Source organism: Chanodichthys erythropterus, chromosome 17 (genome assembly GCF_024489055.1).
Source record: "Chanodichthys erythropterus isolate Z2021 chromosome 17, ASM2448905v1, whole genome shotgun sequence".
NCBI lineage: Eukaryota > Metazoa > Chordata > Actinopteri > Cypriniformes > Xenocyprididae > Chanodichthys > Chanodichthys erythropterus.
In genome coordinates, this window is record NC_090237.1 from 17,335,272 (window position 1) to 17,352,778 (window position 17,507).

At 36.4% G+C, this 17,507-nt stretch overlaps 1 protein-coding gene across 19 annotated transcripts in view; it reads left to right on the top strand.

Annotated features, from left to right (window-relative positions):
• myo18ab (myosin XVIIIA b) overlaps positions 1-17,507 on the top strand; it is a 116,471-nt gene that overhangs the window by 82,885 nt on the left and 16,079 nt on the right. For all 19 annotated transcript variants that reach the window (XM_067364936.1, XM_067364935.1, XM_067364929.1 and 16 more), the window contains 12 exons: positions 447-536; positions 1,636-1,755; positions 2,126-2,237; positions 4,162-4,289; positions 4,832-4,986; positions 8,734-8,857; positions 8,991-9,191; positions 9,569-9,679; positions 11,117-11,221; positions 13,221-13,367; positions 13,459-13,572; positions 16,298-16,414. In XM_067364936.1, coding sequence (XP_067221037.1) covers positions 447-536; positions 1,636-1,755; positions 2,126-2,237; positions 4,162-4,289; positions 4,832-4,986; positions 8,734-8,857; positions 8,991-9,191; positions 9,569-9,679; positions 11,117-11,221; positions 13,221-13,367; positions 13,459-13,572; positions 16,298-16,414 — 1,524 coding nt within the window. The remainder of the gene's footprint in view (positions 1-446; positions 537-1,635; positions 1,756-2,125; positions 2,238-4,161; positions 4,290-4,831; positions 4,987-8,733; positions 8,858-8,990; positions 9,192-9,568; positions 9,680-11,116; positions 11,222-13,220; positions 13,368-13,458; positions 13,573-16,297; positions 16,415-17,507) is intronic.

Consider the following 17,507-nt stretch of genomic DNA (forward strand, 5'->3'; position numbering starts at 1 on the left):
TGAGCGCTGTGTAGCCATGCAGTCAGGCATGCTCCTGTGAGAGACAGACGGGTGCTGACACTGCCTCCAAACAGCCTGCTTTTAAAAAACAAACACAGAGTCACTATCTCCTCTACACAAACAGCCTTCAGAGCTGCAACCGATTGGCTGTAGCCTGCAGCTCTCTCAAGTTAGCAAAAGAAAAGTTTAGGAAAGTGGGAAGAGGTTTGCGGTAATGGAGATGCAGAGGCTCTGAACAGGGCAGGCTTTCTACCTGTCTGTCATTCCATTACCGTTTCTAATTTATCTCACCTGTCTATCTCTATACTTTGCTAAATATCGTAGCTGTCATTGTGTCTGAATGTGTGACTGTCTGTGGTCGTTCCTCTACATATCAGCTGAATTTCTTGTCATTCTATCTTTCTGTCTGTCTTATTGTGTTTTTCTGATTGTCTGTCTGTCTTTAGGAGGAAATTCAGCAGCTCAAGTTGAGGCTGGAGAAAGTGGAGAAGGAGAGGAACGAGTTGAGACTCAATAGTGACCGACTGGAAAGCAAGGTTAGTGTTTAAATTCAATTCGGTTCAGATTCAATTCAAAGAACCTCTATTGTTTACACAAAATTATTATGGTGAAGTCATTTGAGCATGTCATAGTCAGTAATTGATGCCAATGGCATTTAAAATTCATGATTCTCAATAAGAAATTTGAGATAACAGCAAAAAACGAATAGGGTTATGCTAACTAACGTACCCCTTTTATTTGAAAATATTACATATTATAAATATTAACCAGTTCTCTAAAAATCTCAAAAAAAAATTATACAATAAAAAGTACTATTTATATAATGTAATGTATATTTGATATATTTAATATGTAATTGATATAATATATAAATTATATAATATTTTTATACAATAATAAATTATTAAAGTAAACAAAATTAACTTTGTAAAAAGGTTACAGCAATATCAAGCAATGGTGTGTTCGAGTAAACATTCAGCAATAGCAAAAAAAGTTAATGAAATGAGAATAAATTACTAAATTAAACAACTAGCACCATCTTCAAGTGCATAATTATTAGATACTAATTAATACATTAATACTTATTAAAGCAGCTATAGTTATCCAGCAAAGAGCTTTTTCTTCTAAGTATTGTTGTTTATTTACGTGATACAACCAACATAACAACAACAGAAGCAGGTATATAGGAATCTTAGATTATATATCTTAGCATATATATCTTAGAATAAATTAATGCTTCATGCATCATTCTCTAATGCGCAAAACAATATTTTGACATATCTAGGTTTTTTGTTCTTGTCTAGTACTAAAGTTTAATACACTCCTACATTTATATATTTACAATTTAAGGCATTCATAATAACGTCTACAAAAAGTTAGTACTTTATGTATATTAATATTATATCAATGTGCAAAATCACATTCACAGACACCCAGACCTCACAACGTCACCATCTTACCACAATAGCAAAAAGCTATCATCCCTGTGTGAAATGTGTGAGTGATGATATAGATGTGAAGTGTTGCATATATGCGTGAGATGAGCTCATACACTACTCTAAAGTTTGCATAGAGTACGTGTGCCACATCTATTGGACGCACGCTTCATGTTTGCCCATCATATGTATGTTTCAGATCACAGAACTGTCATCAGAGCTTGCTGATGAGCGCAACACAGGCGAGTCTGCCTCGCAGCTACTGGAATCCGAGACCTCGGAGAGACTGAGGCTAGAGAAAGACATGAAGGATCTACAGGTAACACACACACACACACACACACTCTTCTGAACAGAGACAGAGTTTGAGTCGATGGTTTTCTGTAAGGAATCTCATCATGCCTGAAATAGATATTTTCCACCAAAGCACAGACGACGCAGTCCATGCAGCAGAGCGTGAGCCGTATACAAATTGTGTCGTCTCATATTAAATATCCATGTGAAAGACAGTATGTGTGAGCAAGAGACTACAGGTATTTGTCTCTGAATGGCTGGAGTGTGTGTGTACTGTGTGTTTTTATGTGTCTCTTAGGCTCAGGGTTGCCTGTGTGAGCAGATGGTCTGGGTATTTCCCTGCAGTACAGAGAGCTGATGTGCTCTGCGTCTGTGTGTGTGTGTTCGCGTTTCAGGCCAAGTTTGACGCTATGAAGAAGCAGATGGAGTCTATGGAGATGGAAGTGATGGAGGCACGGCTCATACGTGCATCGGAGCTCAACGGGGAAATGGATGACGATGATACCGGTGAGTTTGTGACATCACTTCCTGGACAGAGCAGGATTGGGATAAAATGTATAATGGGTTCTCAGTGAAGGGATTCCCTTATGGTAGCTGGGCTTTGAGCAAAAGCTTTCCTGAATCATTTTGGCAAAATGGAAGGGTTATCTGGGAGGATTTCCATGAGTTTGATGGCCCATGACTCTCTAGTGAGGGATAGAGCTTCAGGTGTGCTGAGCGTTTCAGCGTGGCACCTCCAGACAAATGAGAAAATAATCTGTAGCATCAGAGCTGCTGCTCCTCATTAAGCTGTTTATATGGAAATGCCAGGGGGCAGTGAAAACACCAAACATGAGCTCTCTTTCCGTCTCTCTCTGTCTCTTCTGTTTCTGAAACTTTCTGTGAAGAGGGAATATCTGGTGTCTCATTAATTTTTTTTTTTAAAGTATTAGACATACAAATCCATACACATACACACACACACACACCTACACACACCCACACACACACACACACACACACACACACACACACACACACACACACACACATATACATATATATATATATACAGAGAGAGAGAGTAGTTTTTAGATTTTTTTTTTTTTGGCCAGACCCACATCAGTAGGTTTTTACCTTCTAGACTGGATATTGCCAAATATTAAGCTTATATTACTGTGACACTACAGTTCAAAAGTTTGGGGTCAGTGAAGATGTTTATTATGTTACAAAAAATTTCTATTTTAAATACATGCTGTTCTTTTGAACATTCTATTCATTAAATAATCCTAAAAAAAATTATTGTTCCAATTTACACAAAAATATTAAGCAGCACAACTGTTTTCAACATTGATAGTAATAATAATAATAATAATACATTATTTTTGAGTAAAAAATCAGCATATTAAATGATTTCTGAAGGGTCATTTGACTTTGAAGACTGGAGTAATGTTTCTGAAAATTCAGCTTTGCCATCACAGGATTCAGAGTTGTATTTATGTAAATGTATTTAGTTTAAAATGTTTTTGTTTTGGAAATAGGGTGCAAAAATTGCAAATGCTTGGAAAATTAATTGAAAATAAAATTATTTGGCTCAGTTTTGTTCTGCAGTTGATGATCAATGATCAATATTTTCTAGAGGTTAAGCCATTTCTTTCACTATAAATTTATTGAAAATGGTAAATAATTACTTATTTCTTCCCCTATTGGTGAGCAACGTGTTCTCTGTGAAAGCCAGAGCATGATAATACTTAGTGGTGCTCTTCTTAGAATGACTGCTGTCATGAACAGAACTCATTTTAATGCACATATCAGACTAGTGACAGCTTGTTCTCACCTCTGTGTCACACAGCTGATCTCTGAGACTTAATTCTAAGGCATGAACATTTGATTTATTCAACTTTCCAGCAATTACAGTATGTTCTTTAATGGTAACATGACATGGACCGTCTCCACCTCTCAAGTTTATGTTTCAGAGCATTTCATTGATCTGCCTTAATTTATTAACTTGTGTGTATTTGCATTTTTCCAGTTTATCAGATATCTTTCAAATTCACAGAATGGGTTTCTGTTTGAGCCACAGTCAAATTTCCCTGGCAGAGATCCAGAGTTTAAACCTCGGCTCTCTTCAGAGAATGACCACAGACTAATCTGGCCCATAGTGTTTCACCTTGAAAATCATATTGCAGTTATGATGCCAAATAATGTGATTTTAACTGCGTTATAATAAACATCTGACATCTCCATTTGCGCTATGAACTTCAAGTGCACTGAACCTGTTGAGATGGAGTGCTTGTACTATGTGCAGTAGACAAAACAGAGAGCCGGCACTTTGCTTTGAAGCACTGAAAGATTTATTTAATTAAATCACAGCAATTTGTGGTTTAGTAATCACACAAGGCCGTCTCACAATGAATTGTGTGGCCTTAATCATTGCTGAATCTGTGTTCAGGAGGAGAATGGAGGCTCAAGTATGAGAGGGCCATCAGAGAGATCGAATTTACCAAGAAGAGACTCCAGCAAGAGTTTGATGACAAACTAGAGGTGGAGCAGCAGAACAAGAGGCAGCTGGAGAGAAAGGTAAGGACATTTTACAAACAAAAAATCTTTTTGCACTTAAATGCTAACAGCTCAGACCACTTTGCCAGTGTCTGCAAGTCTGTCAACTAGGGATGCACAATATTGGCCGATATTATTTTCGGCAATTGTCCATGCTCATTTCCTCTATTTTTACATTAGTTTTTAGCAAATCTCAAAACGAATATCCATTTTCAGGCTTCACATTATAATGATTTGATACCTAAATTCACTTACAGCATTTAAAACAATTGATTTTAGTTTTGATTATTCATTTTTATTTTATTTAGACAAAGTACGATGCACAAAGATCAGCTTATTGGTATTGTACAGAATTTTAATAGTGCATCCCTGCTGTTGACTTTATTCCATCAAACACACACATCATGGACTCAGACTTCACTCGTATTGTCAGTGTGGTCCAACACAACAGCATGTACTGTCTCAAACATGAATGTATTAGCTGAAACTCACACATCTAGACAAGACACACACTGGATGAACAGATCCACCTGTACAGACTCACTGAGAATCTGTGTGTTTAGCTGACAGACCTGCAGGCGGACAATGAAGAGGTGCAGCGTGTGGCTCAGCAGCTGAAGAAGAAATGCCAGAGACTGACAGCCGAGCTGCAGGACACCAAACTGCACCTGGAGGGGCAGCAGAGCCGCAACCACGACCTGGAGAAGAAACAACGCAAGTGAGTCAGACCAGATATTGGATAATTATACCTCTTTACGGAGCACTACAGGAGATATTTTGTTGGTCGTATGTCTATTTCTGTCACGGCAGGATGTGTAGTAGTCTTGAATTAAAACTAGACTTGTTTTAGTCAATCAAAACTGGTAAAACTAAGGAGCTTCTCTCAAAAGCTAAAACAGTGAAATTCCCAAGAATAATTCCATTCATTTCAAGTTATGTTAATGTTTTTCTTTTAAAACAACTGCAAGGGGTTGCGTAAGTTGCAATTATTTGGACTATGCTGGATTTGTTGTAGGTTTGTTAAACAAAACAAAGACATTTCTTGCTGTTATTTCAGTCTTCTTATTTTATCACATTCTATGCAAACTCACATTCACACCTTGGGTAAAATATGATTTCTTTTGCCATGGGCATGAAGATTCAGCAGCAGGGGAAAGAAACCTGACAAAGGGAACCTTCTAACTTGGTATATCATGAAAATAATCATTTTAAACATTAAAGGTTTAGTTCACTTCAGAATTAAAATTTCCTGACCCCCATGTCATCCAAGATGTTCATTTCTTTCTGTCTTCAGTTGAAAAGAGAAGGTTTTTGAGGAAAACATTCCAGGATTTTCCTCCATATAGTGGATTTGAACAGTTACAAACGGGTCAAAGGTCCAAATTACAGTTTCAGTGCAGCCTCAAAGGGTTCTACACAATCCCAGATGAAGAATAAGGGTCTTATCTAGGAAAACAATTGGTCATTTAAAAAAAAAAAATAAATAGATAAAATTTATATACTTTTTAACCGCAAATGCTTGTCTTGCATTGCTCAGTGATGCGCCACGCATTACGTAATCACATTGGAAAGGTCACATGTGACGTAGGCGGAGGTACCGATCCAGTGTCTACAAAGCGAACATGCAAAGACTAAGTTAAACAGCCTTTACAAAAGGTAAAACAACAACGTCGGATGATTTTGAAGTTGGAGGAGAAAATGAGATGCCATTTTTCTTTTTCCTCAAAAATCTTAATTTCTTTTTGACTGAAGAAAGAAAGACAAACCTCTCGGATGACATGGTGGTGAGTAAATTATCAGGACCATTTAATTCTGAAATGAACTAATCCTTTAACACCAGGGTTCAATAATAATAAGTTAAATAATAATAAGGTTTTATTTATATAGCGCCTTTCCAGAGCTCAAGGACGCTTTACAGTGTACATAACAAGGAAGAGATAATACGAGTAGACAATGAGAGAAACAATAATGAACATGGAAGTATACAGAAAAAAAGTCAAGTACAAAATTACAAAACAGGACTTAAGTGACATAACAACATTCAGAGAAATATTAGTAATAATGCAGAGCAATCAATGAATCAAATCAAGAGGTATAACATTCAGAAAACAGGTGAGTTTTGAGTAATGATTTAAATTCAGAGATATTATTAACACAACAGAGTGAGCGAGGGAGAAAATTCCAGAGTTTGGTTGCGATAGTACTGAATGATCTGCCCCCCATTGAAGAGAGGCGATGCCGAGGGACAACGAGAAGGCCAGAGTCAGAGGAATGTAGTGAGTGAGTCGGAGTGTAGCGGACGAGCATATTACAGAGATAAGGGGGAGCCAAGCCATGCAGAGATTTAAAAGTGAGCAGGAGAATTTTGAATTTAATACGGTGGGCAACTGGGAGCCAGTGGAGATCATACAAAATTGGGGTGATGTGAGCAGAGCGCTTGGTATGGGTGAGTATTCTAGCAGCAGAGTTTTGAATGTATTGTAATCTGGAAATGGAGCTGGAAGGTAGGCCAATGAAAAGAGCATTATAGTAATCAAGGCGTGATGAGACAAATGCATGGATGACAGTTTCAGTGTCTTTGGTACTGATGAAGGGACGGAGTTGGGCAATGTGACGTAGGACGTTAAAAAAAAGAATGTAGATTTGGTAATAGAGGTAATATGAGACTGAATATATAGGGTGGAGTCAATGATTACACCTACATTTTTAACAGTATTGGATGATTTGATGTGAGAACCAGAAATTTCACAGGTGAGATTGGTAGAAATATTGGTGGCAAGTGAGGGAAGAGTAAGAGTAAGAGATCCATCTTGGGGTTTTAAGAATCCATATCAAAGAAAGATCACGATTAATTATAGAATCAATAATTTTACCTAACTCTAGTATGTTAAACATATGAAATGTGATTGTATTGTTTCACACAGTATTTAGAGGATGATAGAATTAATCGACGATGGATATGTGATGCTCCTTGATTGATTTGTACACTGTTAAGGCCCGTTCACACCAAGAACAATAACTATAAAGATAACTACAAAAAAAAAAAAAAAATTATATTAGCACCCACACCAATGGACGATAAAGTTTGTTTTATTAAAGTACGCACTGCAGTTATGTTGCATGCCGCTTAAAATACTCAAGCTCTTTAACATCTGGTCGATTCTGATTGTCTGTCAATGAAAAAAAAAAAAAAACATTCTGAAAAGATTTCAACAATATCGCTCCTCTGTGCCGTTTGTTCTTCCCTATTATCACAGAATTAGAATGATTAGTAAAGCTTTGTAGTTATAGTTATTGTCTTTGATGTGAACAAGCCTTAAGAGTAGCCCACTAGTGCCTCAGTAACTTCAAAATGAAACATGTATGACTATCATTACTCTTAGCGGCAGGCCCTAAGCAGAGCGACGGTGGTTAATGTGTGGAGGTGCTGCAGCTAAGCCTTTCTAGACTCTTGAGTAAACATGCGGAGGCCGTGCCTGTCACTGCGAAGGGGCTGTGTGAAAGTCCACTCTAAATGTAATGATCGGCCTGAGGCTCAGTGTGACGGCAGATTTAGCCTGTGGGAGGGATGGGGGAGGGCAAGGTGAGTGGTCCTTCAATTCTCTGTGGGGCTAGGATTAACATGAAGAGTTGCGTAAGACTCGCTTACGGGATCAAAACAGTGCCTCTGAGAGAAGGGGGTGGAGAATAAAAAGAAAACTAGAAAAAGAGGAAAAGAATGAACTGATTTGCCCCAAAGCGTCACAACTCCCCCCTCCTCACACATTGTTACCCACGTACAAGTTACCCAATCAGAATGCTTTCCGCTAATGCCCCTCCTGACACGCACGTCACACACAATACTGTAAGGCTTAGAGGAGTTTTAGTTTCTCAACACTCTGCTATGCTTGGCTATTTTAGGAAAAGCAGGTATGGTTTTTTTTTTTTTTTTTTGTTTGTTTTTTTTTAATTATTTTTGTCATTAGACTTGTGCTTTGATTTATATTGTTTAGTGTGATATAGAAATTAGTGATTGCCTTTAGTTATTGCATTTAATAACATAATTTGACTTATATGTTTTTTTTTTTCAATTATTAAAACCGATATCATGAAATAAGATGTAATCAAGATATGCAGCACGATAATTATCAATTGACAATAATGTTGAAGTGTCGAATATCATGGATGTTACCATCTGACCACAGTAAAAACTTTGTAGCGTTTTACATTTAAATTAGTACTAAAAAAATAGTACGAAAGAATTTTTTTATTAATCAATTTTTATTAATTTTTTTTTTTATATATATATTTACTATTATAGGAAGTACTTGTGGAATCTGTTATGATGTCTGAGCTTGGAAGCTCGTTCCACCACATAGGAACAGAGAGCGTAAAGCCTCTGGAAAATGACTCTGTACCATTGTTTCCTCTTACCTGCGATTAAGCTTGTTGACAGTGTGTTTTTAAATGCATGCAATGTCTGCAGGTTTGACTCTGAGCAGACTCAGGCTCAGGAGGAGGTGCAGAGAGAAAAGAGTCAGCGGGAGAAGCTTAGCAGAGAGAAAGACATGCTGACCGGGGAAGTGTTCAGCCTTAGACAACAACTGGAGGTCAGCAACCTTTCTTTTATCATCCGCTTTTGTTGTCTCTCACTCAGACTTTTCCTGGCTGTGATGTACATGTGTCTGTGTGTGCCGAGTCCAGACTGTGTTGCTCTAAATGAGTTTTTCTCTGCTCTCTCAGGATAAAGATCTGGAGATATGTGCTGTCCATCTGAAGCTGGAGCAGTTGGAGGCAGAGCTTCAAGATCTGAACTCACAGGAGTCAAAGGACGAGGCATCATTGGCTAAGGTTAAAAAGCAGCTTCGTGACCTTGAGGCAAAGGTCAAAGATCAAGAAGAAGAACTCGATGAGCAGGCTGGAACCATTCAGATGCTGGAGCAGGTAATCAAACACACATACACTATCACATTTTTTCTATCTTGAAAGTTTGTGACAATTTTTTCTTCACACTGTATCTCTAAGTAAACAAAAGCTACAATCCAACCAGCTTTACACTCATGACATCATTTCAAGGATATATACATTGGATTTAGCTGCCTGATGTTTAATGCATATTCTCCATGCACACAATTTTCACCTGTGCGTAATATGTTAATTCATGTAGATTCAGCTGATGCGGCGGTATGAAGAAACTGTCAATACTTACAGTCTGCATACATTATAATAATAATTAAGAGGAGTTTTATTGGCCTGTGTGACAGAGTTATTTTGCATATGCAGATTTGTATTCAATGAGATGTTGATGTTGTGACCTGCAGGCCAAGCTCCGCCTGGAGATGGAGATGGAGAGACTGAGACAGACGCATTCGAAAGAAATTGAAAGCAAAGATGATGAGGTGGAGGAGATCAGACAGTCCTGCAGCAAGAAGGTATGATACATTAATAAAACTATACAACAAAAACTGCCAATAGTCAGTGCAACCTTTGGCATATTAGCATCTTTGTATGATATTTTAATTATTTCACACAAATTTTTTAATATATATAAAAGCATTCATTCTTTTGTTCATTTGTTTCTTTTGTTATTCTCTCTTTCTCTTTCTCTTTCTTTATCTCTTTCTCTTGAATTTTGGTAATTAATTCAGCTTCATATTATGGTCTCTATATTATTATGTAAATGCTGAATAATACTAATTAGCTAATATCCTTAATTTGCGATTATTTTGTAGAGCTGCTTGTAAATATTATTATAAATTATTATTATTACTATTATTAATCTTTTTTTTATTTACTAGCAGCTCTACAAAAAATGCACAGTGAGGATATTACCTCTTAAAATAGTATTACAAAAATGTTTGTATTATTATTATTAATTAATATTATTGATAGGTAATATAAGTATACATTAATATTAATTATAATACATTATAATGTAATATAATACATTATAATAAACTTTGCATTACTTAGCCCACTTTAACTACTCCGATACCACAGCAGAAACTACAAGCCTGTATGGATCACGGGTCAACAACGATCCGTTTAACCACTAATTACTATTATTATTAATAAAAAAAAATTTTTTTTTATTGTAATAGCAGAAATGTAAAGCAACCATTGAGTCAAAATCTTGACAAAACAACTTATGTTATGTTTAGATCACTAAAAAATTATCTCAGAAAAATCTTTTTATGGCAGTTATGACAAACCAAGACAGAAAAAAAAATGCATGGCCTTGTTAAGCTCCCATACACGTTCAGTCAGAAAAATATTTCACTTTAAATAGTCACCAGCTAATGCCACTCGGAACAACATGCTCGGAATACTTTACAACTGGTTTCAGAACTTCAAGTGTGTTCAATTTATAACATTTTAATTGCTGATGTTCAGTTCTTATGCAGAGCTCGCATCGCTTCCTGTACAACATAAATAAACAAGACATATTCTGCCATGTGTTGAATAAGAATTTTCATTCTGCGTTGTTCAGCGCGCAGCTCTTGTTGCAGATAGCGACTTCGCATTTGTGGAGTGTCTTTGCCACGGAGGTGCAGATAAGCTGAACTCATTGAGTTTTGTTTTGATGTATAATTCATGGGCCTATTTTATTTTCGTCACGTATATTTCACCTTTCCCTCCTCTCCACTTAACCAATCAAGCTGCCAGTACAGTGCATCCTATAATTACCCTTCTTTCTCACGACCGAGTCCCTTGATTGACACTTGAAGGTGCTCAGAAGCATCTAAAGACACATTTAGGGAATGTGTTTATATGTCTGGAATGATGCTATATAATTGGATTGACTCTTCAGGGCAAACCTACTTCACAGAGCCCTCCATGATGTTCTGTTGTGTTTTCTGTGTGAGCAGCTCAAGCAAATGGAGGTGCAGCTGGAGGAGGAATATGAAGACAAGCAGAAGGTCTTACGGGAGAGGAGAGACCTGGAAGCCAAGCTGATGAGTGCCCAGGAGCAGGTACAGCACTCGTGAAACTTGCTATATAACTAGTCAAGGTTTGAAATATGATTTAATATATGCTGTACGAAATTACTTTTTAATTATTACTTTTTTATTAGTAATCAAATTAAAATGTAAAAGTTTTTGCTGCTAGAGGTTGCTTATTCAAAACAAAGGCTTGGCTTGATGACACTTTGATTGCATGGAATCATGGGAGGTGTTGTCTTCACGTCTACAGCCGGTGGAAAAGAATCTGGATGGGACTGTTTACGGATGAGATTTATTAATTTTACTGTAGCATGAAGCAGAGCAGGGCCGGGTGCTGTGCGAGCAGAAATTATGAAGCGATATCAGAAGAGATGGATGCAGCCAAAAATACAATTGTGTGTTGAAAGTTGTTATAGTTTTACACTGCGTTTGCTTGGTGGCTACTATGAGACACTTTTTGCACACTGCAGTGAGCTAGATCGATATTAGACATGGTAAAACATGATACTCGCAGTAAATCAAGGAAACAAGATTTAAATAATAAGACTTACTGTGTTGAGCTATATAACAATCATTAGTCTTCTGTCAATGAATGTATCCATCCAAACAGTTGTTTAACTGTCTAATAAAACACAAAGGCCCGGTTTCACAGACAGGGCTTAGACTAAGCCAGGATTAGGCCTTAGTTCAATTAAGGCATTTAAGTACTTTTATAAACGTTCACTAGAGAAAAAAAAACAATACTGGTGTGCATCTTGAGACAAAACAATGGCACTGGCAAATTTTAAGATATGACAGTGCAAGTCACTTTCAGTTAAAACAGCTCAAAAATTAATTTTAGTCTTGGACTAGCTTAAGCCTTTTTCTGTGAAACCGGGGGATAATATATTAAAGTGTCTTTGGGGTTTCCATGGTTTCTACAAAATAAAAGTCGAGGGTACTGCTAGTATGAATTCATGAATAGATGACGCATAGACACGGTCCGTATCCTGGTTAAAATTGCTTATTTCTCTGGATTTAAACATTCTTGGAAACATTTGGGATAATATAAGTACACAAGTCAACAAAATATATAACATTGTTCTTGTGGTTTTTGAATATTTTAATCCAAAATTCTTACATATTGTACCTTTAAATGTGTATTGTATTGCATCCAAGTGATGCAGATTTTTTTGTACTTTTTTGTTTTGTTTTATTGTAGTCAGCAGTTCAGTTGTTGATATTTGACAGACCCTTTTGTCAAAATGTGTTTAAAGACTCAAAATATAATGTTTTGTAGCTTTTAGTCATGTACGAGTGTGTTCCTTTTAGAAGGCACACTACCATTCAAAAGTTTGGGGTCTGTAAGAATTGAATACTTTTAGTCAACAAGGATGCATTCAGCTGATTAAAAGTGAAAGTGAAACTTTTATAATGTTATAAAATGTTTATCTCAAATAAATGCTGTTTAATGCATCTGAATAGAAAGAATCAGTTATTTTAAATTTCAATAATATTTTTTCATTTTCAAGTTACTGTTTACTGTGTTTTCGGACAAATAAATGCAGCTTTGGTGAGCATAAAAGTTTTATTTCAAAAACATTGACATTTTTGGACATTAAAAATCTTTCTGTGAATCACGGACCAAAAATGCTAATGACTTTATTTAAATTTTTTTCGAGTACATCCAATTTTTTTTTAAAAATAAAATCAAATGTCTCTTGTAATGAAAATGTCCAAATACCAAATGCAACAGACTAACAGATGCAAGCTGCAAATAATGATGGAAAATAATGTTCATGACATAAACTAAAGGCTATTGATTGACTTTTGGTTTGTCCTTTTTAAGATAACAGATTTTCAAAAACACTATAAATAAAATAAAAAAATAGATGACTCTACCTATATGAAAAATAAAACATTACATTACATTTCCAATATGAACAAAAACATTGTATTGGTGATTGCTGAAAAAAAAAAAAAAAAAAAACTTTCACTTTCAGAGTGTAGAACATTTAAAGAGAATATGAACCATATTTGGTGTTTTCAGGTGAGTCACAGAGATGTGGAGACAGAGAAACGTCTGAGGAAGGACCTGAAGCGCACAAAGGCCTTGCTGGCTGATGCCCAGATCATGCTGGATCACCTGAAGAACAACGCTCCCAGCAAGAGAGAGATCGCTCAGCTCAAAAACCAGGTCTGTTTCTCAGCTCCCCTGGCCTCTGTAGATAACACATCATACATGAGGTCCAGTTGTAAACATGTGTTTGTATGTGTGCTCATCACAGCTCGAGGAATCAGAGTTCACATGTGCAGCTGCAGTCAAAGCACGAAAGTCAATGGAAGTAGAGATCGAGGACCTCCATGTCCAAATGGACGACATATCCAAATCCAAGCAGACGGTAAGTCTGTCTGTGTTAGGAAAAAGAACAACTCCTGAATTTTTTTTTTTCTTCTTACTTCTTTTACATTAGCGTCAGAGACATGCATGGGCACAGACACCACCTGTCTTCATCCACCACAGGTGGCAGCCAGGATGTCATTTCAATTATTTACCACGGGGAAATGATTTCCGCCCACAATGGCACGTTTCCGATCCTGGCTCTAATTTGAACAGGATGTATCGCTATGAAATGCATTACACTTTAATAATTCTGTCATTGATTCAGTATTATTTCAGAGTGGAGAAAATTGTGTAATTGTGTCCTCACTGTAGCGTATTATGAAGCGATATCAGAAGCGACGGATGCAGCCAAATTCTACAGATGCTGTTCCCCTGACGCTGTCTCCATATTGTTTTCTTTTTTGTCATCGCCGCCTGTCATATTTGCTCAGCTCTCTGGAGCAAGAGACACTCTGACAGAAGGGTGCAGTGAACATTTTAATTTTCGATAAAGCCGCAGCAGCGCTGAAGCATTGTTTTGGTGCATTCGAGTGTTTTTGTGGCTATTGCTAAAACTGTCTCTCTTCTGAATATTGTCATTGATTAGCAAGACCATGATAAATGGTCTGGTCATGATCACCGTCTGATTAGCTTCAGGTCTGTCTGTCACCCCCACCCTCCCTCCCAGGAGATCATGGATTTCCACTAGAGGATTTGAAGGTGACTCATTGGTTTGATACAATACACCTGCCAGACAGCATTTAAAGGTGTGGAATGGAACTGTACAGACAATAGGGAATATCAGTGTCTTGTGTTAACGTATAATTAAAAACGGGTTTTCATTTCATTTGTATTTCTGCAAAGCCAGTCCATTTAGATCTTTTATGAAAACTTGAAAAATGAGTTATTGAGAAATCATCATAATATCGATGTCATAAGCACAGGCGGTAACACTTTATTTTATGTTTTCAACTAGTTGCTTATTAGCATGCATATTACTAGAATATTGGCTGTTTATTAATACTTATAAAGCACATATTAATGCCTTCTACATTCTTAATCCTACCCAATACCTGAACTTAATATTTACCTTACTAACTATTAATAAGAAGTAAATTAGGAGTTTATTGATGGAAAAGTTGTAGTTAATAGTGAATATGTGTTCCCCATACTAAAGTGTTACCGCACAAGCATATTATAATATGACCACAAACAATTTACACTACTACCGTTCCAAAGTTTGGGATCTGTAAGATTATATTGTTTTTGTATTTTTTTACCAAGGCTGCATTTATTTGATCAAAAATACAGTTAAAGCAGTAATATTATACTGTATATATTATATTATTATATTATAACTTATAATATAAACATTCTACATTAATTAACTCTCACTTTTGGTCAATTTAATATGTCCTTGCTGTATAAAATTACTTTTATCCTACTTCTGTCTTACTGATTCCACACTATTGAATGGTAGTATACATACAGCTAAGGTAATTTTCAGATTCAGAGTGATTAACCAATCAAAATAGAAGTCATTTACATATAGAACTCTTAAAGAGACAGCAGAAACCTGTTTTGGGTCAGAGAGGGTGACTTGTTTTTGGTGCATATCATGGAAAAAAGTTAAAATTGTTGAATATAACCCCCTTAATATTAATTTATTTGCATTTATTTTTGAAAGAGAGGGAGTGTGAAAGAAAACACAAGCTGCCTTCATGAGGATGTTTTTACAAAATCATTTAATTTCCTGCTTTTATGCTCACTAATTCATTAGTTATGTGTGATGTCTACATTTTTTGCTTATACTTACACATTTGAAAGTTACTCCTCGGAGATTAGCTGTCTGTATTGTTGAGGTAATTATTATTGAATAGAATTAGACCTCTGATACTGTTTGACAGAGCAGGCAGTGAAGTGTTCATCTCTAATTGGGAGACTGTGCTGTGTTCTCAGGGATTTATACAATGCAAGCAGCTACTGTTTAGTGACAGGGTGACAGGAAAATTAGTTCTTTAAGGAATTAGAAGGAGACGGGCTTTCAGTTTCAGACTAAAAATGAGAGCTGAAGTCAGAGTGGTTAGGCGCACATGTTCCTGACATGTTTAGCTGTGGTGTTCATGCAGGGGTCACAGGTTTGTGTCTGACTGCCTGTATCAAAAAAAAATTCTATAGTACTTTCCATTTGCTTTAATAGCAAAAGGAAAAAATCTGAGTTGACGGCTTCCCAAAAGAGAGAAAAAAATAAAGCGAGATTGATTACAGCAGTCAGAAGAGAGAAAGATGTCAAATTGCCATCTCTCCCTCAGCCGTTGAAGAACGTTACTATGTTTGCGATATTGATAAGTTAGAAACGCATCATCATAATCTGTGAAAATGGTCCATTAACCTAAATAATTATTGAATCATTATTTATTTAATTGTTTATTTACTAAAACACATTCTTGGTCTTATTGTGCATGACTCAATCAGTTCCTGATGCATGAACACAAGACACGTCCTACATTTGTTTTTAACCTGAATATCCCCAGAGGTTCATTGTATTACAAAAGTAAAACAGGTTGTGAACAGCATGTTAACTTGAAAATATATGTGAACTTGCCAACATGTCAAGAATTTCTATCAAGAGTTGTTCTTTTGTATTTTTCAATTGTATTTCTCAGGCATTTTTTTTGTTTGTTTTGTTTAAATTTGCAGTCTTATTTGTTTTTGTCATATTCTATTCTTTGATTCCCATGCAGCTTGAGGAACAGCTGAGTCGTTTGCAGAGGGAGAAGAATGACCTGCAGTCTCGCATGGAAGAGGACCAGGAGGACATGAATGAACTCATGAAGAAACACAAAGCTGCTGTTGCCCAGGTAACCCTCTCCAGCTCTCATGCCTGTCAGAGAGATGTACAGAGCCTTTCTCTCATCTTCACACACACAGAACAGATGTGTCTGTACCTGTACATTTAAATGTTTTTGTTATTTGTATCATGGAAGTCCGATATGAATGTCATCTAAAACACACACACACACACACACACATATATAGACACGCATATAAATACTTTTGTTCACAGTTGTGTTGTCCTTTTCAATGATTTATTTTTTGACACTGAGCGTATTGCATGCTACATCATTCCAACATATCTGACATTTTCTAGTATGATTTATTGCCGTTTCTCAGCGACATACTTTCATCATGCAAATCAAATCTACAGCGTCATTTAGTGTGTGCAGATGGACCACTTTGTATTTCTGCCTTTGATTGGTCGTTCGTGCCAGTGGGAAAGTATTACTGGAGCGATTGTCATTTATTTGAGTGTGTGGGTTGATTTATCATTAAGAGTGTTTTAAACACAGCATGCTGCTATGGCAGCAATGTAGAGATGAGTGATGTGTCTCCACAGATTCTAAGTAAACAGATCCTTTCCAATGGAACAGCACTGTTCCCTTGGGTTTACTTCACCAGCTCTATGGTTCATTTATGGGTATATCAGGTTTTAAAATGCAGTCACATTCATACTAGAGGCATTCAGATTCCATTTGAGGCTCCATTTCACTTATGCTTCTGTTAACATGCCATTTATTAGTGACATTTTTTGTGAGATGTCATTAACAGACCATAAGATTGCTTGTCTGTCAGCAGCTAAATGGTTTGCAATGTGCTGTGAGATATATCACCAAAATAACATGCCATCATGCATATTTCCCACTTCCACTGTGCACTGCGTGCTGTTTTTTTATTAGGACAGTATGCACCATTTAAATGAAGGATAATACACTATTTTGCAGATTTTTTGAAATACTGGATGTCCACCTTTTTACAAATTGAAATAGAATATTAGGTTCTTTTTGGTGAATTTTGCAGTATAAAGTCATTTGAATATTTCATACATACAGAAAATGTAAATACTCACGGATCATATATATAGCATAACATGATGTTTTGTTCAGGTTCAGATGT